This window comes from Coturnix japonica, chromosome 13, assembly GCF_054131305.1.
Source record: "Coturnix japonica strain WE chromosome 13, WE-NBRP24, whole genome shotgun sequence".
In the NCBI taxonomy this organism is placed as follows: Eukaryota; Metazoa; Chordata; class Aves; order Galliformes; family Phasianidae; genus Coturnix; species Coturnix japonica.
In genome coordinates, this window is record NC_140675.1 from 15,861,558 (window position 1) to 15,884,414 (window position 22,857).

Consider the following 22,857-nt stretch of genomic DNA (forward strand, 5'->3'; position numbering starts at 1 on the left):
GTCCTGCAACGTGAGGAACATCAAGCAGAGATGCAATGGATGCTCCAGAATGTCTCCTTTCCAACAACAACAACGGATCCTTTCCGTGGTCAGAACTGTTTGGAAATAAACTTCTGATTTGGAAAAACAAAATAACACAACATTGTATTAAGTCATGTTCTAGTATCAGCATACAGGTAAGGGAAACACACACACATGCTATAGAACTCTGTGGTCCTGCTCCATTTCCCTGCACTGGGAGCCCTTCTTGGGAACACAGTCAGCACTGTTCCCTTCTAATTCTTGGCAACCAACCTAAGTTTACAGCTTTTTCTGGGACTGCAGCAAACCCTTCTCTCTTGTGGATGCCATCCCTTCAGTATGGGTTGTGAATGGGCAGAAAGCAAGACACAGATTCTCCTACAGCCACAATGCTGGTTTAAAATAAATCAATCTTTTACAATCTGTGATAAGTTGAGGGCAGCTCCTGCAGAGCACAGCGACCCACAGCCCCATGCAGACACCACACATCAGACTCCATCTCTTCAGGGTGCTCTGGCAGGGAATGCACCCAGCAGGAATGGGGCTTTTGGCCACCAAGCACATAAGTCCGTGCCAGCTTCAGCCCTGCTCCACCAAAACAACTTTCTGCAGGTGAACCCAGAGAAAGGCCAGCTCCAGCCTTCCGGTTTGCCTTTACTTGCACCATAAACATAACTGAGCTCAACGCAAGAATTAATTCTGCTAACAGTTACCACCTCAGGGTGTGTGGCACAATTAAATAGATTTTTATTGTCAATAAATATACAACCTGCATCATACCAGACAATATGCCGTGGAAAAAAAATAATAATAGTAATGTACAGAAGCAACCAATGGGACAGTTTGACCACACCTACGTTCATGTGCTGACCTGGAAAACTACCTCAGTAAACACACACAACACAGAAGGAGTCACTGCAGTCTATCAGGGAAGTAAAATTGTGCATTGGGGGCATTCTTAACTGCAGAAGTCCCCACAGCAGGTTTCTTTTGCACTACATCAGGTAGGACTGAGAAGTATAAATGCTACTGGAGACATTTACTCGCTATATCATCACAGTACCTATTGGACGCACACAGACTGCTATGGAGAGTGGCAGACACCGCTGCTGGCAGCACGTCGGCCCCGCACAGCAAGGGCTGCATGTGCTGGCCACGAAGTAACAGGAGCTTAATTCTGTTGAAACAAGTACAAGGACAAAACTGGAGCCAGAATCGACTTCACCACAGCTTCTACCATTTAAAAAAAAACATCCTAGTCTAATTATGACGTTCACCAACAAGAGCACACAGGTACGTATATCTCCTAGAGGACGAGTCATGGATTTGGATCATAAGGAGAGTGGACGCAACTCAGAACTCTTCCCCATCTTGGCATGTCCAGCGGCACCTCCACCTGCCACCTGCTGCTCTGACACTGAAACAGCAGAGCGGTGCCGGGCGCGGGGAGCAATGGATCCGGCCAGTCAGGCGGCCGGTGCCACCGAGGAGCTGCTGGCACAGGACCTGGCAGGACATGGTTGGCTGGTGCTGCAGAGGTTTGCACAAAGGCCAACGCAGCCAGGTGGGTACTGGCAGCTGCTTCAGTCCAATGGAGCTGCTGTGGGGTGGGAGTGAGGTTGGGTGATTTGGAGGTTGGAGTTTGTTCCCTGCCTTGCCCGCCTGTTCGGTTCGGCCGCCGCAGGTGCCAGACCTCATGTCACCTCCAGGGATGCTGGGGAGACGCGGTCACATTCCTCCCGTGAGCGCAGACTGTGCCACTGCTCCACAGCCGTCCGGTGCGCGTTGAGCATCCGACGCCAGTGGTTGGACTCGGGAGCACCTGTGGAGTACTGACCGATGACGATCCGCCCAATGAAGTCATTGCTGCTCTTCACGTTGTGCCCATACACTGTGGGAAGCAGAAACAGGGACAGATCAAGGAAAGCATCTTGCTCAGCCACCCCGAGCACTGCGGAACGTGACCCCAGAGGATGGCCATGTCCTATGCTTGTGCTACCCCAACACATGAGATGTCAGTGACATTTTGAGGATGTTTCTTGAAGAGCTTTTGTGGAAGGTTTAACCAGGACACTGGAATTTTTAGTGTGCAGCTCATCAAGCCAAGAAACAGGCTGGGCAGTTTGGAAGGAATAAAAGAGAAGTTGTACTCAGATTTCAATATAATTGAAATAAACAGGACCACATCGCTATTTAGCAAGAATATGGTAAACAATTATACCAACTAAAGAAAGGCCAAAATCTTTGTCCAAGCAAATCAGGATGCTGAAGCATCCAGACAACAGCCTTGACTTGGGTAAATGAACAAGAATGACAAGGATGTCATCCTCCAAAGGATCTGGAGGATGATTTTTCAAACACAAACGTCAACGACCCCTTGTAATGATAATCAGTATCATTCCCAAATTACAGATACGAATCTCACACACACGGACTGTCAGTGGGATGCTTATACAGAACCAATTTTCTGTAATTATAACTTGTTAAAAGGCCAGGGAAGTAACCAAGGAAGAGACGCAAGCCTAACGCCTGTCCTTTGTGCTAGCCCAGCCTCGTGGAACAAAGCTGCAGACAGCTGCGGTTGGTAATTATGGGCCTGATGCTGGCCAAGGCTGCGTGTCCTGTTGGACAGGCATAAAAGCACCTTGTGTTTTGAGAAATAAAGCCACAGCTCATTAGGAAGTTGAACCAAAAGTCTACAAAAGCTGAAGCCAGGATAACCGCAGGCACTGGCTGGAGTACTAAAGATTAAAACCTTTCCCATGAAAGAGGAGGACTTCTAAGAACAAACGCCTGCAGGGGCTCCAGGACCCAAGCAGGTAGGTTCAGAGGTGGGCACTAGCACAGAACAGCACGCTCCCTCTGCAAGTAGCAGCACCCCTCAGCACTGCATCTCAGCCTGTGCTTGAGATGCTTTTTCTTATCAAACGACCTGGGGGGACCTGCTCTTTGGGAGCAGCAAAGCTCTGTTCTCATGGCCACCAGGAGCCACGCAGGCAGCTTCGTGCTACTGCAGCATGCCCAGCACACCAGTCCACTGAGTGCTGGCTCAGCCCTCTCCACACCACAGCACCTTTAGCCACGCAAGCAAAACCTTCATGTCCCCCACTTTAGGACATCTGTGGCTGCCCAGGTTGTCCCCATTAGTTCCCAGAGGTGAAGCCACCAGCACCTGGAGGCACATCTCCAACAGGTGCTGGTGTCCTGAGGGCAGCTCTGTGCTGCCTGGGGAACTGCCTCTCAGGCTGCAGTAAGGAGCTGTAAGCCACCCATCCCCACCAGTACACAGCCTGCCAGTGTTATTTATGGGCTCTCACATAAGGGAAGAGATCACAAATGTGGTTAGCAATAGTTATGCCAAACGGCCTGCTACAATTTATTACCCTAGCAAAAGCAAACATGATAAAATCACATAAAAGCGCCCCCAAATCAAATGCTTCCCCGCTTTCTAAAATACAGCCGTTTCTTCCCCACTTTTTTGTTTTCCTTTTCTTTATTTCATGAACATTAGAGGATGAAGCTTAATCCTGAGCGACAAAACCATTTCAAACCAGGAAGTCCTAAATGCCACCTATTACTCACAGCTTAAATTAGCAGAGGCAAAGTATCCCAGGAACACCGAATCTTCTGACACAGTCCACAGCAGGATCATAAAACGCGAAGGTGCATTAAATGCAGAGGCCATTTGTTTTAGCATTGACTCAAGCATTTTGAATTCTTATAAGGTAAAGCACCTTGCTGGAGGTGTTACTGCTAAATAGAAAAGGCTTTGTCATCCTAATGGAGCTGTCTGAAGCCACAGGACTCATTCCTCATCCCTTCTGGAGAACCTGACCTCTATTCTCATCCTGTCAAGTAATTAGTATGCTGATTCCTTCAGGGTATTAATGTGCTAATTACACAAGCATTGTTGCTTCTCTCATTAACTAATTTCGATAGCACAGAGGTAGACTGATAGCTGAAGAACAGGGTGGAGGTTTCCCAAGGCTGAGCACTTGCTCACAACGCTCCTGCAGACCATAAGTGACAGCACCACATCCAGCCCAGCTGGGTGAACCTGCAGCCTCCCCAGCCACCAGCACCCAACGCTGCAGGCCTGATGCTGTCAGCAGGGGCTCACAAGGTGCCCAGGGCTGATCCAAACAACAGAAGGCACACAAGATACAAAGAGCAGCTCCACGTACACTCAATCTGCAGGAGGAGGGCCCTGGTTCTCCACTCCTGCCCCAGGCCACATTAGCTGGCCCTCAGCACCCCTCCAGAGCCCAAGGGGGAGCTCTGAAGAGATCACAGGTTAAACACACTCCCACCAACTCTGCAGGGCTGCTCAGAAGCAGAAAATAGGTAATTATCAGCTGGGTCTGTTGGGCTGACCCACTCTGGTTACAGGCAGTAGACGCTGCTTTCCTGTTAACAAAGTGATTTTCCTGACTGAACCTACACACCTGATCTCATCGGCTCTCTTTCCACCATTGCAGCAATTTACACAATAGCAACATTCATTTCCAGGCCAACTTGGAGCAAAAAGCAATTAAGGAAGCAGAGGTCAAACCAATTCCTTTTGCAGCTGCTCTTTACTGAGAGATGCATTTACAAACTGAAAGGCTTTAAAAAAATTAAAAAAAAAAAACAACAAAAAAAACAAAGAATCTCTTTCTAGTAGAAATGCTGAAATATAAAAGAAAATTGAGTTCACTCGTGTCCATTGAAAGGGCTGAATACTTGAGGACAAGCAATGCAAATAAAGCATTTCTGTGCTATCCTCTTATCACCACATTGATCCCAACCGATCCAGGAGCCTGCCTGCATGGTGTCAGCCAAGCACAGATCCAGCCCAAAAGCGAATTTACACCATTTTCTTAAGCCATTTCCTTAAGCTTGCTTAAGGAAGTGCCTTGCTCAGCCATGACCACACACATCTGCACCTCCTGAATGCCCCACACCAGATGTGCCCAAGATTTTCTGAGCCTTTGCTGCCTCCTGCAGGCACTGGGCCCTACAGCCCCATGGCCACTGCTCCAAAAAAGGAGAAATGCCATCTCCTTTGGGCTAGATATCAAGCAGAACACCTTCACCTGATTTGTATCAGTATGCCATCAGCTTGTTTGCAGCACAGCAACCCCCATAACCTAACTGTCCCCAGACTTTTGGGGTTTAATGCAATTTGTTTGCATATTGCATATTTTAAAAGGCTTTAAATAATTGAGCACTGCTTTGATGGATCACCTGCACCCCTGACACCCAGCTATGGACAGTCCCAGCACAGCAGGCAAGCAGCATTTCCTTCCCCAGCCTGTACAGGTAGAAAAATCAGCGTCCAGCCTTTTCCATGCTGTGTCCACCATCTAAAACAGGTCTGAAACTACTTCTAAACTGCTTGACATCAATATTAAAGAGCTACTTAGTGCAGAGTGGGTGTTGTTAGCAGACAGACTAACTATGCTTATTGCGAAGGCCATGGAGTGGACCAAATTTTACCCTTTGCTCCCTGAGTGCAGCCAGTAATATTCATCAGAAAGAAAAAAGCAAGAGAGGACACACAGTGCCTTTGCACTTATCAATTTAATCTCCACAAGCTGATTTGCATGGAAAACTCACTTTCCTGCACCTCCTCCATCAGGCTGCCCACGACACCCAGCTGCAGAAGGAATCTGAACCCCAAGAGTGGCCAAACCCAGCAGCTGGGAGGCAGCTCCACATCCTGCACCCCTGGTGTGGGCATCTCATCCCCTGGCAGCTCCACACCCAGAGCAGCCAGTGCCATGCAGATTGTTCCTCATTTGATATACAGAAAGATTACAGCCCAGTGAGATGCTGCAGCAATTTCTTTCACCGTTGCATGAGCAAAACAAGATAAAAAGAGTGAGGTCGAGAGAGGCGTGACACTGTTTAAATTAATGGGCTGCAACATCAGCAAGTGCTGTGGGTCAGCTCTGAGAGAGGCTCTGCTCTTTTCTTTAGGAGAAGACTGCTAAAAAAAATTCCAGAGAACTCCAGAAACCATCATTTTCTGCCATGCCTGCAGTGATGCACAGACTGAAGACACTGACTTCTTATTAACGAAGTCAGGCAGAATGAAGAGTCTTCATTTTGCCTCCCTTGCAAGCAACAGATTGGCTCGGAAGCACAAACACCCTGGTGCTCTCATTGTTATTAATTCCTGTCTTCCTCATTAAAGTGTCCAGCCTGGTGCAAAAATGCAGAAGTAGCCCTGAGCATCTTCCCCAAGCAGCCCAAATCCCACATTGCAGGCAGGAGGGGGTTCAGAGCCCCCATTGCCTCAGCAGAGGGAACCAGCACCTTCTCCCTGCAGCAGTTTGCCCACAGCCTCGTTCCAAAGTCCAAAAGCAGTTCCCATCCCAGTGCAGGACCTCTCCCCCAGGGAAGGCCCCAGGTAACTATTTTTACAGCTAATCTTCCATTTCCAAGGCTGCTTTGGGGTCCCTTTGCCCCAGGAGAAGAGGTGTCCCCACTGACCTGCTGGGTCACACCATGTGGAGCAGAGCAGCAGCACCACTCTGTTATCCTTAAAGCCAGGCACAGACCATATGGTGTACACTGCATAAATACATAAAGTATTTTGTAACGCCAGAAACAAAGGCCAATTTCTGATCTAAATTAAACAGGTCTAAATCCTGAGAAAATCCTCTGCTGACATCAATGTTTTTTGCTTTTCTTCCTTTGACTAAGATAGGATTACACAGGTTTAAGCACAGATTGGATTCCTCTTCTGACCTGCAATATCTGTATATTCCTGATATATGAAACTATATATAGACATCACATTGCTTCAGAAGCACAGGTCTAACAGGAACAATCTTCTAGCAGCAAATTGCCTATCTATTTATCTAAGAGATATTACACTGCCCAGCACAGCATTAAAAAAAAAAAAAAAGAAATCACCTCTTTTTCCTGTATGCCAGCATGGGGGAGGCAAAAAAGTTTCATTTGCCTCATAGAAGAAGAGACATTTTTTTTTCCCCATAGATGTGTGCAAAAGACAAAATGCCTGAATTTTTATGAGAAATGAAAGCAAGAGGAGAAACAAGACACGAACATCTGAAGCAGCAAGTCAAAAATTAGACATGTAATGACCCCAAACAGATTGTGCTTCCCACCCCCTGCAAATGGGCACCTGAAGATGATGAAGGCGTGACCTTCAGATGCCAGTATACACAGCCAGGCAAATCAAAATTCACACGTATTTCTGGAGTAGCCAGGGGCCAAATCTATTATTTAAGTTCAATGTGTTCCAATTATCCGAACATTTGGAAACCAGCCTACTAATTAAAAGGAAAATAAAAATGAAAAGCCTTGACGTGTCTGCATGCCATTCTTGGGGCTCCTAAAAATCTTTGGCTTTTGGCAAAAACCAAAAGCATCACCTCCATGTCCAACATCCACACCACCAGCCTGACCACCACTCATCCAGACTGAATCCCAGATAACTTTATTTCATGCGTATATTACTTTGGGTAAATGCAACTTTGAGATCTGTAAGCAAACTGAATACCATCAACAACACATCCCAACAAGGATTTTTCTTCCTCAAAAAATTCAAACTTCATTAAATGGTTCTTACATCTTCCCAAGGGCTGAGGGAAAGGGAAAACAAGATAACGAGGAATGAGGTATACTGCTATTGAACAGCAATCTGTTATTTTAATCAAGCACTCCCCTATTAACTGGAAGTTAATTAGAGCTGCAGGATAAAGCATCAGCACAATCTTGAGGCTGAAGACACAAACCGTAGCAGTGCTTACTGCAGGGAACACTCATGGTGTTGTCACGGCCCTGTGGTGCATGGCAGCCCTCGAAACCACAGCTGTAGGTGTTCAGCATCCCACCATTCAACTCCACTTCCTCAGGAACTGAAAAAATAAACTAAAGCAAAACCAACACGTTCCTACATTATCATTAAAGCACACTGAAAAGCAAAGAGACTCTCATAAAATCCTACAAATGGTTCAGAGGAGAGAGTGCCTGCAAGCTGTAAGTGATCAGAAGCCAGAGGATCACCAAAATGTGGTTTGCCCCAGAGCTACAGTGGCTTTTATTGGGCCATCTGGGCTTTACTGCACCACAAACAGCATTACCCAATTGTTATTAACAATGCTATAATCATTAACAAAACACCATGGTGCTGGGATGTCAGGTGTCATCATGCCTCTTGCTGTATGAAGGTTAGGCTGGGACTCTGGGGCTCAGTCCCAAACCTCCCAGGGAACAGCACACACCCACAGTCCAGCACTCAGCCAGCCCAAGTATGAAGCTGCTGCTGCACCAAGGTCCTCAGCAGTGTGCCCAGGGGTGACCTCAGGCTATTGCTTGAAGGCAGCAGTTGAATACCACTATCCACAGGACCAAGAATAATGAGGAGCAGCCTTTGCTCAGAGGTATGTGTGCACAGGAGAACGTGCTGTCCTTCCAAACCTGCCCTGCTAGGGGCAGCCCTCAAGCTGCCCACACCCCAGGAGATGGCCCCAGGGCTGGTCAAGCTGCAAATGGATAAAAGCACCACAAAGAAACATAACACTGTTTGCACAGGTGCTCATTACCAAGACAAGGTGTCTGATGGAGTAAATTACAATCAAACATCTCCACAAGTTGTTGCCTCACTAACTGATGCTCGTTACAAGGCCTGACTGTTTTCCTGGTGAGGAGCTGTTGTACAGATGGTGCTCTGGTGAAGAAGACTCCCCCCAGCTCATCTCAACTCCTTTAGGACAAGAAGTGGGGACCCTGAGGCAGCAACATCCCCAGAAGGTACCTGAGAAGAAGGCACACGTGCCCTGCACCAATGTGGAAGGAAAGAGAAGCACTTTGGGTTGTGAACACCAATAACCTCCGGAATTCAGTCCCAATATGCCCAAGGAGCCAAGAGGTTTAGTGGGCATGCTGGGGATGGGTTGATGGTTAGATGATCTTAGCAGTCTTTTCCAACCTTAATCACTCTGATTCTAAGGAGAAAGAAAGGTCTAAGAAATGGTCCAAAACACCCCAAATCTTGCCTCACTGCTGAGTTGCCTCCACACTCCCCACCTGCACACACAGGCTTCCCATCCCCAGCACAGCCATGCCCCAGTGTGGGCTCAGTCCAGGGGTGGTTCTCTACAGCTCCATGAGGAATGCAGTGCAGAGGAGAAGTCTACGGAGCTGCCAGGCTGCAAGGCTGCTACACACTGTCATTGGGAAAGCCACAGGAGAAACAGGCACAAATCTCCATTAGTGTGCACTGATAGACAATTTGGCTTTTCAAGACAAAAAAACACCATGGAAAAAATAATAACTGTACTTTGTCTGATAGCGCATCACTCTGCAGTGTAGCTACACATAGGGAGGCAGGAGCTGATAGAGATTGGCACAGCTCCATCGCCTTCAAATGAAGCCAAGCCAATGTAAAGACAGCTGCACACTGGGTCCAAAATATGAAGCCACAAAAAGGGCTCCTTTAAATTATTGAAGATATACTCATTTCCTGGCTTCCATGACTGGTTTTGCAGCTCTCTACCCACTTAGAACAGCATCAACCACCCTTCAAGCACAATTATTTTCCTTTCCAATTGGACTTTGACTCAACGGCAAATTTAATTAACTGACCTAAAGGACAAGAGCCATGGAAAGCAAAAAATAAAATTAAAAATCAGCTCCAGAAAACAAACAACAGAAAGAACCACCAACCACAGCAAAAACAAGGCAAACAAACTGAAACCTGGAGCAAAAACAGGCATTCCAGGATTACTTACTGCAACTTCCAAAGCAATCGCTACCAGCCAAGCACCAAGTAAGAGAAACAGCACTGAAACCTGACTGCGTAATGCACCGATGATGAATCACACAACTAACTTCCAACTCACTTACTTTAAAATACATCTATTTGTACACACACACGCAGAGGGAGAAAAAAAAAGAAATTAAAAATCCAACAGCCACTTGTCAATGCCAACTGCCTCAGCTCCAGTGAGGAGCAGAACACCCCACTCACCCTCCCCATCACACAGTGCTGGTACTGTGTCTATTTTTCCTCCTATAAGAACATGAAAACAAAGAGAAGAGTATTTCACATCTGTCACGTGAGCACCTGACAGAAGATTCCAAGAACAGACTCATCATTGCTTATGAAAGGTGCATTCAGGACGACGTGCCTGCAAAGACGTGATTAATTATAGGCTTTTGGCTGAGGAAATATTTGAACATGAAGGGCAGGATTTAAATTACTGATCAGCATCGCTTTTGCTGTGACACGTTTGGAAACAAGCAAATGGGTGGGAATTAGGCTCCCGGTACAGGCTGTGACACCTGCATCTGCCATGTAAGAAATAAAATAAGTCAATGTATTTTTCTTCCAGATACAGATCCATTTCACTTATTGGAAAGGTGGTGAGTAATGGGCAGGAATCTGCCAAAAAAATACAATTAGAAGCACAGGAACTCAGGAATGGCTGTGGGTGCAGCATGTGACCCCAAAGCCACTGCCCAGCCCCCACACTTCTCCAGCAGAGCTGTGCTGCAGGAAAGAATGATGTCTGTGCCACATACCTGTGACTGCATCATCTGGCAGGCAAACTATGTTAGGTACCAAAAGTTACCTTTGCCAGTGGTTGGGTTCAATGCTTGTCTCTTATTCTTCTGGTTTTTGGCTTTATGTCATATTGGCTATCACCAAGAGTGTAATTAATGTACAAAACCATTCCCAATGGCACCAATTAAGCACAGAACAGACAAGATGAATCCCCAGCAGCTTCAGCCACAAGCTGAGGAGGGCTCTGAAGAGCACAGTGTGCTTACTGAGCTTTCCCAGAACTCCAGCAATGGCCGCCCCTTTTGGGGCAGATACCAGGACCAGCACTGCCTTGCGTGGGCTCACTGCATGCCCACAAACACTGCTTTGCTCACCTCAGAGGTGACCAAGGCCACACCGACAACAGCAACACATTTACCTGTGAACACCAAGCTGGCATTTTCCAGTTCTTCTTGGGGAACCTTGAAGCTGAAGGATTCATTGTAGAAGGGATCTATCGTCCCCCGCATGCAGGAGGTTTTCTTGGTTTTTGTTAACTTCAATCCATGAACAAGCTGGATTTTCACAAAAGGATCTAACAAAAATATAATAAACACAGGCTGTATGTTACTGGAGTGGTGAAATGATGCCCTTGGTTCAGGAAGGTTGAGCACAGCTGGGCACAGGGACATGGATCATGCTGGAGGGCAGCACTAGGGAAGGACTGGAGCCTGCAGCACCACGCAGCAGGGAGGCAGGAGTTGGGCAGCTGCCTTAGAAACGCTCCTGCTGAAACCACACCGAGCACAATTAATGACGACCTCGACTCAGGCCAGATGCTCTGCTCTTCCTGAAAAATGCCAGCATTCTGACAGCAGCAGCGCTGGGGCAGGGAGTATGGCCTGGTGCACCAAGCGATTACTGGTCTGCATGCTCCAAAAAAACAGGGACACCCTGTGAAAACCTAACGTTGTCCACAAAGCAGCAAGTTACCCTAAATAAAACCACCACAGTATTAATGCTCACACAGTGCTCGGCATCTGCAAAGTATAAAGCAACCTTAAACTGGCTGCCCTACTACATGGAATGTGGAGGTAATTGGGGTTTCTGGCTCCTCACCTCACTCTAGTTCACAGATTTTGAACTTCAGCATCACAAAGGCATTCGTACCCTCAATTTTAGCTCAGGGTAAGTGTTCTGGCTACTTTGGTTACTGTTGGCTATATATATATAGAATGAATATCCAGTGCCTTGTACTAAAAGGAACTGAGCATCCAAATCCCCCTGGATCCTGCACAAATTGCAGCCTTATTGCCAGTCCGTTTTAGAAGCACATAAAAGCTGTGCATGAGTAATGTGAGAAATACCCTGCCCTTTACCTGAACCTTGGCTCATGTCTGTCTGAAGAAGCTGTTTTGCTCTAATGATGTCCACGTTCAGCCTTCCTGCGCTGGGCAGGTAGTTTAGTGACAACAGCAGCTCGCCCAGCTCAACTTCATTCTATGGGGAAAAGGGAATGTGGAAATTCAGAACACAGCTTGGAGGGGAAGGAAAGAGCAGGGAGAGAAATTAAATAAATCCCATTTGCCTAAGTGCCTGAAAAACAAATTTTAGTCACACTCTAAGCTGCAACCAAGAACCATCTGGTGGTACCTCGTGCTGAGCAGAAACAAGAAAGAATACTATCCCCAGATGAAGCTCTGTTCCTTAACCTCTGATCGTTCAGCAGCTTTTCAGTAGTCGTTGCAAAGAGGACCTATAAGGAGGAAGGAATACAAGGTCAGTAGTTTCTCCCCCCCTGCTTCGTTTTGAGTGATTCCATGCGGTTCTCATCTCATCAGCCTCACCTCCTGATTAACACACACAACATGGACTCCATCTGAGATGTCCTCTCCCCTCCCCAGCCCCAGTGACCACCAACAGCCCCCTGGGAGCTTCAGGCACAGCTCAGGGAGGAGGTGGTCAGCATGTTCCTGGGTCTTGTGGGAAGAGCCAGAGCTGTATTCCAGTATCCAGCTCTGCCCACCCCAGCAGGACACAGTGCTGAGTGCCTGGCTTAGCCCAGCCCTTGCTTTTTGTCAGGCTGTATCACAGGAACATCACTGTTCAGCCATTATTTACCTTCCTTTCACTTCACTTAATGATGCTTAGGAACAGTAATTAATAATACTAAGACAAAGAGCTGGAGAGCTGACATCACTGCTCCTCAGACATGGCAGCACAGAATAACCTCTCCCCCTTAGCTTGATCTGGCTCAGAGCCACCATTACTCTCAGACACAAACTATTATCAGTGAAACAAGGCTTCACTGAACTGAGCTGCACAGCCCACATGAGGGCTGGCCACCAGCTCCTCTCCTTCCCTGCAGAAGCCCCAGGCCAGCTCTGCATTCCATGGTGCAGGGCAGGTCCAAATGGAGCAGAGATCTGACCACCACCACCCATTCCCAGAAGAAAAAGGAGCTGCTGTGGTATTGCTTTCATAACAAAAGGCTTAAATATCTTTAATGATACCCCAAATATTACATTACAGGAATCAGAGACTAAGTGACTGGGTAGACAATATAGAGAAAAAGCTGCGATATGCAGCCACAGCCAGAGCCCATCCAGCTCCACCAGCAGACAGGTCAGCATGGGAGCTTCCCATCCCACACTGACCAATGTGAGCACACCACGGCTCTGCCCAGACCCACTGTGTGTGGGGCTGCACCTCTGGCTCCTCACCCCCCAAGCCCAATGCTGCATCTGACACCACGTAATCACGTTAAAAGTTCTCCCGCAGGCACTCAGCCTCCTCTGCTCCTGCTGACTGCTCCTGACAAAGGCAGCGGGATGTGCTCAGCATGCAGGAGCAGGTGGCAGGCTGAGGGAGCCCTGTGCCTCTGATGCAATATCATACAATTCTTTTTTTTGTTTGTTTCTTTTTTCCTCTTTATATGGAAAATACACCAAGAGTCTTCCTGATCCTACAATATTCCCTCCCCTGCACCCTTGACTACCCCATAGCCACACCAGCAGTGTCAGCCCCGAGCTGGCCCATCCTGAAGGCACCTTCCCTACAGCCTCTCTCCACACAAAGAAAAGCACCTGACTTCTTATCCCTACCTCTTTTCGTCACAGCATCATGAAGGTCATGTTATGCAGCACGATGAGATCACACACTCATATTAACCACATTATTTCCTGCTGTTGCTGCAATTTTGTTGCTTTTCCTGGATGGCATACCCCCTCCATCAGCCTTTGTGCAGCCCCACATCACAGCACTCTTCAATATATGATATTTTCAGTTATTTCCATCAGCAAGCCATTCCCTAATACATGCATTGTGCTCAGAACTCTTCCAAGGCCAAGCCATACCCAGATAAGTTTTCATAGCCAACTGTCACACAGAGGATGTAGAGATGAGCATGAGATCACGCTCAATGTGATTCAATTGCCCAGCTCTATCATCTTCCTTTTGATATTTCCCCAAACCACTCAAATTTATCACTGAGAACAGCCACCCCAAGCATGGGATCAGATCTTGCCAGGAGCCCTCAGACAGCAGAAAGCCCCACTGCCATCACCCAACATCACCTCTCCCCTTCCCTCCTGCCTGGCAAATCGCAAGGGCTAATCTCAGCGTTCACACCTGGCCTGTAAAATCTATCAGCAGCACAGTAAGGAAGCATTACACCACCCACGCTACACAAACACCATCCACCTGCAGTATCCCTCAACCTCAGCTCTTTTTTTTTTTTTCTTTTTAAATAACACACCAACATTTTTAATGCATCCAGCCTTGTTTTCCACTTGCATTCACCGCTGTGCTGGGTTCCATGCAGACTTTAATTCCTAGAAATTCAGGTACATTCAGACAGCACAAATTAAGGAGCTAATTAACGATGCTATTACCAGCTGGGATGAGACAGCGAAACAGTTTAGGCTGTAAATATCAGATTCCTGGTGCAGATGGAGGTGGGCTACAGATCACCTCAAGCTAAGAGCGCTGGACATCCAAAATTTGAGGTAACTCCTGGATCCGCACATTGGAGACACAGCTGACCTCACCGTGCTGCACCAGGAGCCCATGCAACACAAGCACATTGCTGCCAGCCAGTGCTGAGCCTCACAGGGAAAGGGAAAGCTACACCCCTGATTTTCAGCAGGACCCAACATAACAGGGATGCTGACAGCTCTCAAGGAACCCTTCTGACTACATGGGAGAGATACAAAATGTACTTTGTGTGATCCACTGGACTCCAAAGACTACAACTAGTGTTAAAGAGTGTCTGATCAGGCTTAATTTCCCAAATCCCAGCAGAGCCTTTCTAGCTCTCACTACCTTCCAAGTGCATCCAGACTTTTTACTAATTAAGTTAGGGCTGTGCCCCAAAAACAAAGCAGCCCCACAGCCAAGCAGAACAACAGAAGCATTTCCAGCAACAACAAAAGGTGCTTTCACAAGGAAACCCAGCTCCCCAAATAGCCCATGGTACGAATGACTCAGACCTTTAAAAGCACTTAACCTGAGCAGTGAAGTGCCTCTGGTCCTATAAACGTATTATTTCTAGTTTAGCTGTGAGAATCTAGGAAATGTATCTCAATCCCTGACACTGTGGGCAAAGGGCACCGGGTGGTCAGCCAGCATCCACAGCTGGGAGCAGCCACAGGTTCCTTCTCAGCAGGTTGGCCAGAACCCATCACACCACACTTAGTAGTTTTCTCTTGCTCTTGGCTCACTTGTCATTTGCAGCCATCATTAACCAATAGGCAAGGAAGTAACTGGGTGCTCAAAAAAAACAAAACCCTGGGTACACAATATATCAGTTTGGGTTTTTGTTTTGCTGGCCATCATGCTGTTTATAGACATCTCTATGAGTAAAAGCAACATCAAGGCATGTTTTCATGGGAGGACTTGAGGCACAGAAGCACAGTTTCTGTTCTGTTGCTCACTGAAGCCTTCCCAAATCACACACTCACACACTGGCTGAGCAAAGAGGGACATGAGCTTAACAGCACAAGAGCTGTCATCAGCACATGGTACACAGCAGGGAGAAGCAGCGTCTGAACCTTCCCTTTCCTCCCTCTTTCCATCAGAAACCTGAAATGCTGTCGGTTTTGCCTTGGATGTGCTGTTCACAGAACACAATGTTCAGAGCTGCCCCTCAGGCAGCACCTCTCCAAGGCCTCGGTTGAGCTCCCATTAGCATGCTGACGATGGGCTGATTTGTGCAAGATCCCAGATGACCTGGGAAAGCAATTTCCTGTTTGATTAGGTGCCTAAGTGACATCGAGCCTGGGATGTCTGAGACACTCCTGAAGCTGAATTTACATTTCACTCCTGGCTGCTCCTCTCCGCTGCTATCACACTGCCAGCCCTGGTCTGGCCTCTCATCCAGAACCTTCTGCCCTTAATGCCTGGGTTGAACCAAACACACAAAGGACAGTTTTATTTTTTTCTGTCCTCTGAAACACAACAAAGCTATCCCAAGGGAGGAAGAGGTTTATAATTAATGTCTTGCACATCTTTTTTGATTAGGGCAATTCCTTACTGATAGCCCACCCCAGCTGCTCACGTTGCATTGTTAAAAACACAAGCAAAACTGGAGCTAAAAACTCTCCCCAGTTCCCAACGGGTACCAGAGCACATGACATCAGCACAGACATCTATGCAACACTCCTAATGAAGTTTCAGATTGATTTTCCTCCTCCGGGTTATCTGTGATGATACCTCCAGGCACATTAGGAAACTGATGGCTTAGAACAGTTTGCTCTACAGGGCCTCTCTACAGCATCCTGTGTCACACAACAATCATTCCTGGAAGGCTGAGCTACTAAGGATCAGAAATATATATAATAACATATTTTTTCATATATATATAAATCAGGAACTGAAATACATGTATTTCATTCATCAGCACTGATTCTGCAACTTTAATTAGGCAGCTATGCTTGAAAAGATAGGGAAAAAACCTTGACAATATTCACTTCCACATTTAATTCCTGCAGCACCATACCACCAACATGAACTCTATTCTATGCTGACACGCACAAGGTTGAACCAATTGCTGTGTCAAGGCCCTCCAAGCAAAGTTGCCGGACACTTTTTCATCTGTCCCATGCCTGCGAGAGAGCTGTGCGCCAGCACACTGCTGCATAACTCCCTGCACTACCCAATGCCAAACATAACAGGTTCCCCAAAGATGCTGCTGTCTCAGGACTGTAATGGCAAACCCAGGAATGGCAGCGCCAAGAGCAAACAGTGCACGTTCACCTGGAGGCCTCCAGCAGAACGCCAGGGCCACCCAGGATTCAAGGCAAGGCAGAGGAAATGCTCAGAAGTGACTCATTTCTTGCATTTCAGATCTCTTTCTCACTTTTCCTTCCCAACCAAGGCATGGTAAGAACAACAGCGCGATGCCTGCTGTAGGCTTGTCTCTGAGGCAGGAATCAAACATTGTAGAGCCCTGCCACAGGAGAGCTATTTGTGAAGCATGGGGAAAGATGACAGCTCCTTAAAAAACTGTCACTCTAGTGCTCTCATAGTATGAAGTTAAAACAGCAAGTCCAATACTTACTGCTTCTATGACAAAAGTGGCTACATTGGAGAGGAGGATGAATTTTTATGTTATTTTCCCCCAGCTACAACCACGCAAGTTTTTTTTCCTTAGCAGAATGGTCTCCAAGCTCTCATTACTGCTGGTCTAAAACATTTATTCCTGCCTACTCAAATCTGCCAAAAGAGAAATGAATCATATGTCAATAAAAGTTGGGGTCCTGAACATGTGTTTCAGAATTAATCTTAACAGGGAAAAGTGTGAATCTGAGCACAGCCACGGCAAGGGCTGCCAACTTCATTCATGGTAATTAAGTGAAGCCACACTCATTTAAGAGGATATTTAAGGAGCACAGAGTGTTCCCATTGGACTGGGCTCAAAAGTTCCTCTGTGAACAGCTACCCTAGAAGAAAAAGCCATACAGAACTAAGACGGATAGAGAATTTGGCAGAACCTGCATTGGCATTTCCTATAATGGGTCAGGCCTGCTTATTTGCTGGCCCTGATCGCATATGGGATGGCAGCTCCCTTGTGCCTCCATTCTGGATTCAATCCCACCAAATGCTTAACACACAATCCAAACTGAAAATATGCTTATGCACAGGCATGGTCTCACACCCAGTGCTCAGCGTTAGTGATCTGAGTGCACTGATTTCTTGAGAGGACAGCACGCTGCTCACCTACATTCAGTTTATCTGATGACACCAACTATACAGCTCCAGATATAACTACTCAATTTCAGCCCATGTAACAAGCACACGATGCCATGCAGTCTGGTTCATCTGAGCAGTCGTACCCAAGGCAAGTTGCCAGGCTGTCAGTTAATGAGCATCTCCATGAGGAGGTAACAGGGATGTTCTGCTGCTGAGGACCACACGTCTATGCCTGCCCAGAAGCACCTGCCCTTATCAGCACATACCATGGCAATGGTTTCCAGGCAGCAAAACAGACATCCCACCCCACTGGTAGGAAGAAAACGTTCTCCACAGCCACCTGGATTCACTTCCCTCCATCTCTTGTGCTCATCACGTTTTCCCCTATAAATGCCAGTTAAAAAAGAAAGAAAGAAAGAAAAACCCACAGCCCACACCCTCACACTTTCTGTCTCCCATCTTTCCATATCCCAGTGTACACCTGTCTTATCTTCATCTCCCACTGCTGATGGTTTTACGGGCATCTGTTTCAGCTTCTCCAGATCCCAGGACATGCATCTGACCGACATCACTGCTGGTGTCACTGGGTGCTTTTGTCCCAGCCCACAGTGATCTCACAACACAAAACACACTTGGGCAGACTCAGCTTCAACCCAGAGCAGCTGAAGGCTGTTGCACAGCTAACCAAGCAAAGAAGCGAGAAGTATTAACAAATATTTGTCAACGTGTCAAATCAGTCATGCCAAAAGGCAGAATCTTTCAACTGGCAACTTAAAAATACAAACTTCTAGCACAAATATTACTGCTGGTGAAAGGTATTAAGATGCATTTTTCAAAGTAACAAGCTGTTACTTTGTTTTACTGCTTCCAGGATTTATTTTAACCCTTTGATAGATGCATTTATCCTTAACCTTCACTAGCAAAAAATGCACTCTATTCCACCAGCTTTAAGACTTTATCAGTGAGGAAACATGGAAATATGATGTCAAACATCCACCCTGGCATTGATGGCAATGCTCTGCCCTTCCCAGTGCAGAGGATGCAGCATTACTGGGGGTCCCCTCAGCACCCTTCTGCCATCCCATCCATGGCACACTGCAGGCCCAAAGCTGTGTGCATGCAGCGTGCCATTCACAACAGATATCATCTGTGGCAAGTTTAATTTCCTTCAGGGACATGACAAAAATAAAATTACCTTGCTATTTGTTGCTCTGGGATGAATTTTGTCTTCTATGTGCTTTCTTTGCATCAGATCATTACTGAACTGGTGCCAGTGGTTCTCCAAAGCACAGTCATGTGAACAACCACAGGAGTGACCCAGAAGAGACAGTGTCACTGCAGTGTCTGGGAACAGAGGCAGGTCACTGCAGTGACAAGAAAGATCTTCCACAAGGTGCAGACTTCCAAAGCAGTTTTGATTTGTTCTCATTGGAGTTGACATAAATCACTCCACCTCCCCTGACTATGAAAAGAAGGCAGCTTCTCTACCTCACAGCAAAGCAGCTGCAAGGCCAGTATAGGCTCAACTTTATCCCAACCCAGCAGATGCTCTATAATGAAGATGACAACAACTAATCAAAAATGGTATTAATTGCTAACAAAGAAAGGAGCCCCCCCACACACAGCAGGAAAAACTGTGGTAATAATTTGATCAATTCTATTACCTGAGAACTAGGAACAAGGGCTTTCCACCAGTGTCCGCCTTTCACAAGGTCTACATCACTCAAGGGCATTGACACTTTGCCAATGACACAGTGGCGTGAGAATTTGTCAAAATCCACTACAGTTAAAAGTAGAGTCCTTCTCTGGGCTTCTAAAAATGGGATTTCAAATGTGTACCTCTCTTCAAACACCGGGTTCTGAGTTTTGCGCTTAACTCCGGTCTGCTTGGAGTTCTTCTGGTCCGGAAGCAGGCAGATCTTCACATAGGGGTTGGAGTGAGCCATATCTTGCCTTGAGCCATCATAGGAAATGGGAGGAGGCAGATCCTTAGCCTCAATGACTCGCACTATCAGGTAATTATGCAGCAGGTCGTACTGAGTGCTGAAGTGCAGCATGCCCAGCTGGTACTTGGATAAGATTTCCTCATCTGTCAAGGAGTCCATATCATCACTATTCGAGTCAAGGGAGTACAGTCTTGGTTCAAATTTTCTAAAATAGTCATCTGGGCTATAGGTTTTCCTCAGGATAGTGGGCTGAACTATTTCTTTTTTTGCTCCTATTATTCCAAACTCGATAGGTTTAATGTCAATTAATGGAGAACTTGGCCTCCTTGACTCTAAACCTAAACAAGAAAGATGCAAAAATATGATTGTTAGAAACTCAACCTATTAGAGGCCCACGTCATCTCGTGGTTCTATACTTTTGGCTATTCTGTACCTGTGCAATGTGGGACCTTCCACCACTACACCATAAAACAATTAACAACACCCTTTGTTGTGCTGCAGAGCAATCTCAGCTATGCTTCCCTCCCCCCCCCCACCATTTTCACCAGACACGTGCTTTAGCAAGAAGAACAAGGCTGGTCTCTTCCACCGTGTTCCTGCAGAACAGGATAAGATTTTAATCAATGTAGCTTCAGCTCGGACTTGATTACCTGCCTGAGAGATGAAAGAGCAGGCAACACGCTCTGACTTTTTCCCCCACAAGAATTACATTAATGTTGGAAGGACGACCTTACTTGAAATCCGCCTGGTGAGGCTGTAAGTGGACCGTGATGTATCTGAAGACGACCGCCTTCTGTCAGGGGAAACATCCTGAAGAGTGGGAGGCAGGTCACTGATTGTATTATCAGAGTCTCCATTTTTGTCCTCATTCTGGCTGCTTATCCTGTTATAACAAGAGACCTTTGAGTGATTCAACACAGTAAAAGGACTATATACAGAACAAAAATGTATTTGGATATTCTAATCTTGTGCGCACATCCCTGAATGCTGCAGGGTATCTCCTTCACATCTACTCGGCAAGCAGAAGACTGAGCAACTGACTTCATGCCTATGTAAAAGGACATTATCTTTCTGCCTGCCTTTCAAGCAGGAGTGTATCAGCACCAGAGCATGACACAGGCCACAAAGGCATATGACGTGGATCTCAATCAGCAGAAGTATATTTGTCTTTGAGCAAATAAAAAGAAAACAAACAAACCCTCACAACATAAGCTTACTGCTGTGAATCCATTGGTGCCACCTGGAAGTGTGGCCAGCAGTAGGAAGGAGCCAGCATGGGAGACCACCATGCTCAGACATCCCAGTCCCACCAAACACCTCTCAGTAAAATATTACTTTGCAGACACAACACTAAGGTTTCAAAACTCAATAAACAGGATTAATTAACAGCTATCTATTGATATGCCATTTAAAGTAACTGGCTGCTTTTTATCCACTCCTGTATAGCAGAGGTGAGTTTCAAAAGACAGAAATATTGCTGTCCATGGGGTCTTAGTGAGGGTGGGGGGGGGCTGGGGGAGACAGCAGGATCCCAGTGCTGAGCGCTAAAGCACCTTGAGAAGACTCAGTAGGAGACTGGGATCATAACAAAATCCTCACACAATTCCTATTTCACCTTAGTTTTCCTCTGTAACTTAAAAATCTCATCTTCTCACAACTGTGAGGCACACAGCACTGCTGGGATCTCCCAGCTTTGGCTGGAAGGAGAGGGAGACAGAACTGTGCAGAGGGTACAGCCCCAACTGCACCCTGAGAGCTGAGCCATGGGTAGAAGATGGAAGTGAAACCAAGCAATGGTATGGGACACATTGGGCACCACACTAAACAAACCCAGGAGACAGAACGCTCAGGAAAATCTCAGATCACGAGGAAAGCACCAGCACAGAATGAGCAAAGCAAAGGGAACGCTGCTCCAGCCTTGCTCTTGAGTCACTCATCCCATGGCCAGGCTGGGTACAAATGAAATACATTGAATCATTTGCTTTAGTAATCAGTGACTGTGCTAGAGAAACAGAAATGTTTGGAGAAATAGAATTTTACAAAAGTAAGCTCATAGAAAAGGCCCCCCAAACATAAGAGAGATTTAAACTAGAAATTCTTATCTAAATCTGCAAAATTCACAGCAGGATTTACAGCACATGCAAGCCTCACTAATCCAACTCATACAATCATCCACATTAAAAATAAACAAATAAATAAAGAAACCCAAAAGTAAATAGATCAAAACCAAGATGTGTGTTAAAGAGGGCACAAAGTACTTGCACGGCTCTGCAGCCCATTAGGGGCAGTCCAAGCCCTGCAGTGTGACGTAGTAGAAACACAAACAGCTTTTTCATGCCTAAGCGCAGATCTGCATGACCGTATGTAGCATTTGGATGTGCTCATGTCTGAGAATCAAACAAGAAAGAACAAAACAAGAAAGCAGGGCGAAAAGGGAATCAGGAAGAAAAGCATTAAGGATGCTCTACAGTGGGTAAACATAATAGTGAGTTAATAACATACAGATGACCTTTAGTAAGGAAATTGCTACTGAGCTACAATAATTTTTCCTCAAATAAACTTTGGCTCTGGCTAAAGCAGCTCTGTTTCTGCTTAATCAGAGCCTTTGGGAAGAGGAATCTTGTTCTGATTTCAATTTAGTCTCACAGAGCACGCACCATTTATCTTTGGGTTTTTATGGAGAATATTCCACAACAGGCAGTGCCAACACACAGCCTTATTCCCAGCCCATCTCTGCGCAGGCTGGGATGTAAGCACTCATCACAAGATCAACAGCAGCTACCGCACATTCAGGTCAATGCAATTAGGTTCAGTTCAGTAAGGTTTTTTTTTTCCAAGCTGCTACTGGAGGCTACTGTGAAAATTCAGAAAGTGAGGAAAATCAACAGCCTCTCCAGAAGTACTTAAACTTGCAGCCTTAGAGTCCTCGCCTGAATTTCCAGGACATCAGGTGTCTCACAGTTACCAAAGGGAAAACCTGCATGCAAAACACAAAGGACAGGTCACCAAGATAAATCATCCTGCTGTTCGCTAGTGGGCAAATGAAGACCATAGCACCAATTTTTCCCTGGGGACTGGATGGGGACATAGGGAAGGAGCAAACTGCACGGTATTAGCTTCCTGGGATCACAAAGAAGTGGCAGAATTGAAAGACATCAGATGAAAATCTGGGTTTATTTTTAAAAACGCTTTCAGGCT

At 46.4% G+C, this 22,857-nt stretch overlaps 1 protein-coding gene across 3 annotated transcripts in view; it reads right to left on the minus strand.

Annotated features, from left to right (window-relative positions):
• Positions 1-746: 746 nt before the first annotated feature.
• SYT17 (synaptotagmin 17) overlaps positions 747-22,857 on the minus strand; it is a 28,309-nt gene continuing 6,198 nt past the window's right edge. Inside the window, exons 4-9 of one of the 3 annotated variants that reach the window (XR_014933869.1) lie at positions 20,394-20,542; positions 19,378-19,997; positions 12,176-12,278; positions 11,902-12,022; positions 10,962-11,117; positions 747-1,912 (exon numbers count right to left, since the gene is read on the minus strand). Coding sequence is in view for 2 of the 3 variants with exons in the window: in XM_032447590.2 (XP_032303481.1) it covers positions 1,716-1,912; positions 10,962-11,117; positions 11,902-12,022; positions 19,378-19,997; positions 20,394-20,542 (1,243 nt within the window). In the remaining variant the exon portion in view is untranslated. Of the gene's footprint in view, positions 1,913-10,961; positions 11,118-11,901; positions 12,023-12,175; positions 12,279-18,908; positions 19,058-19,377; positions 19,998-20,393; positions 20,543-22,857 lie in introns of those variants that run through there. The other 2 variants (XM_032447590.2, XM_085514164.1) reach the window with 2 other exon arrangements.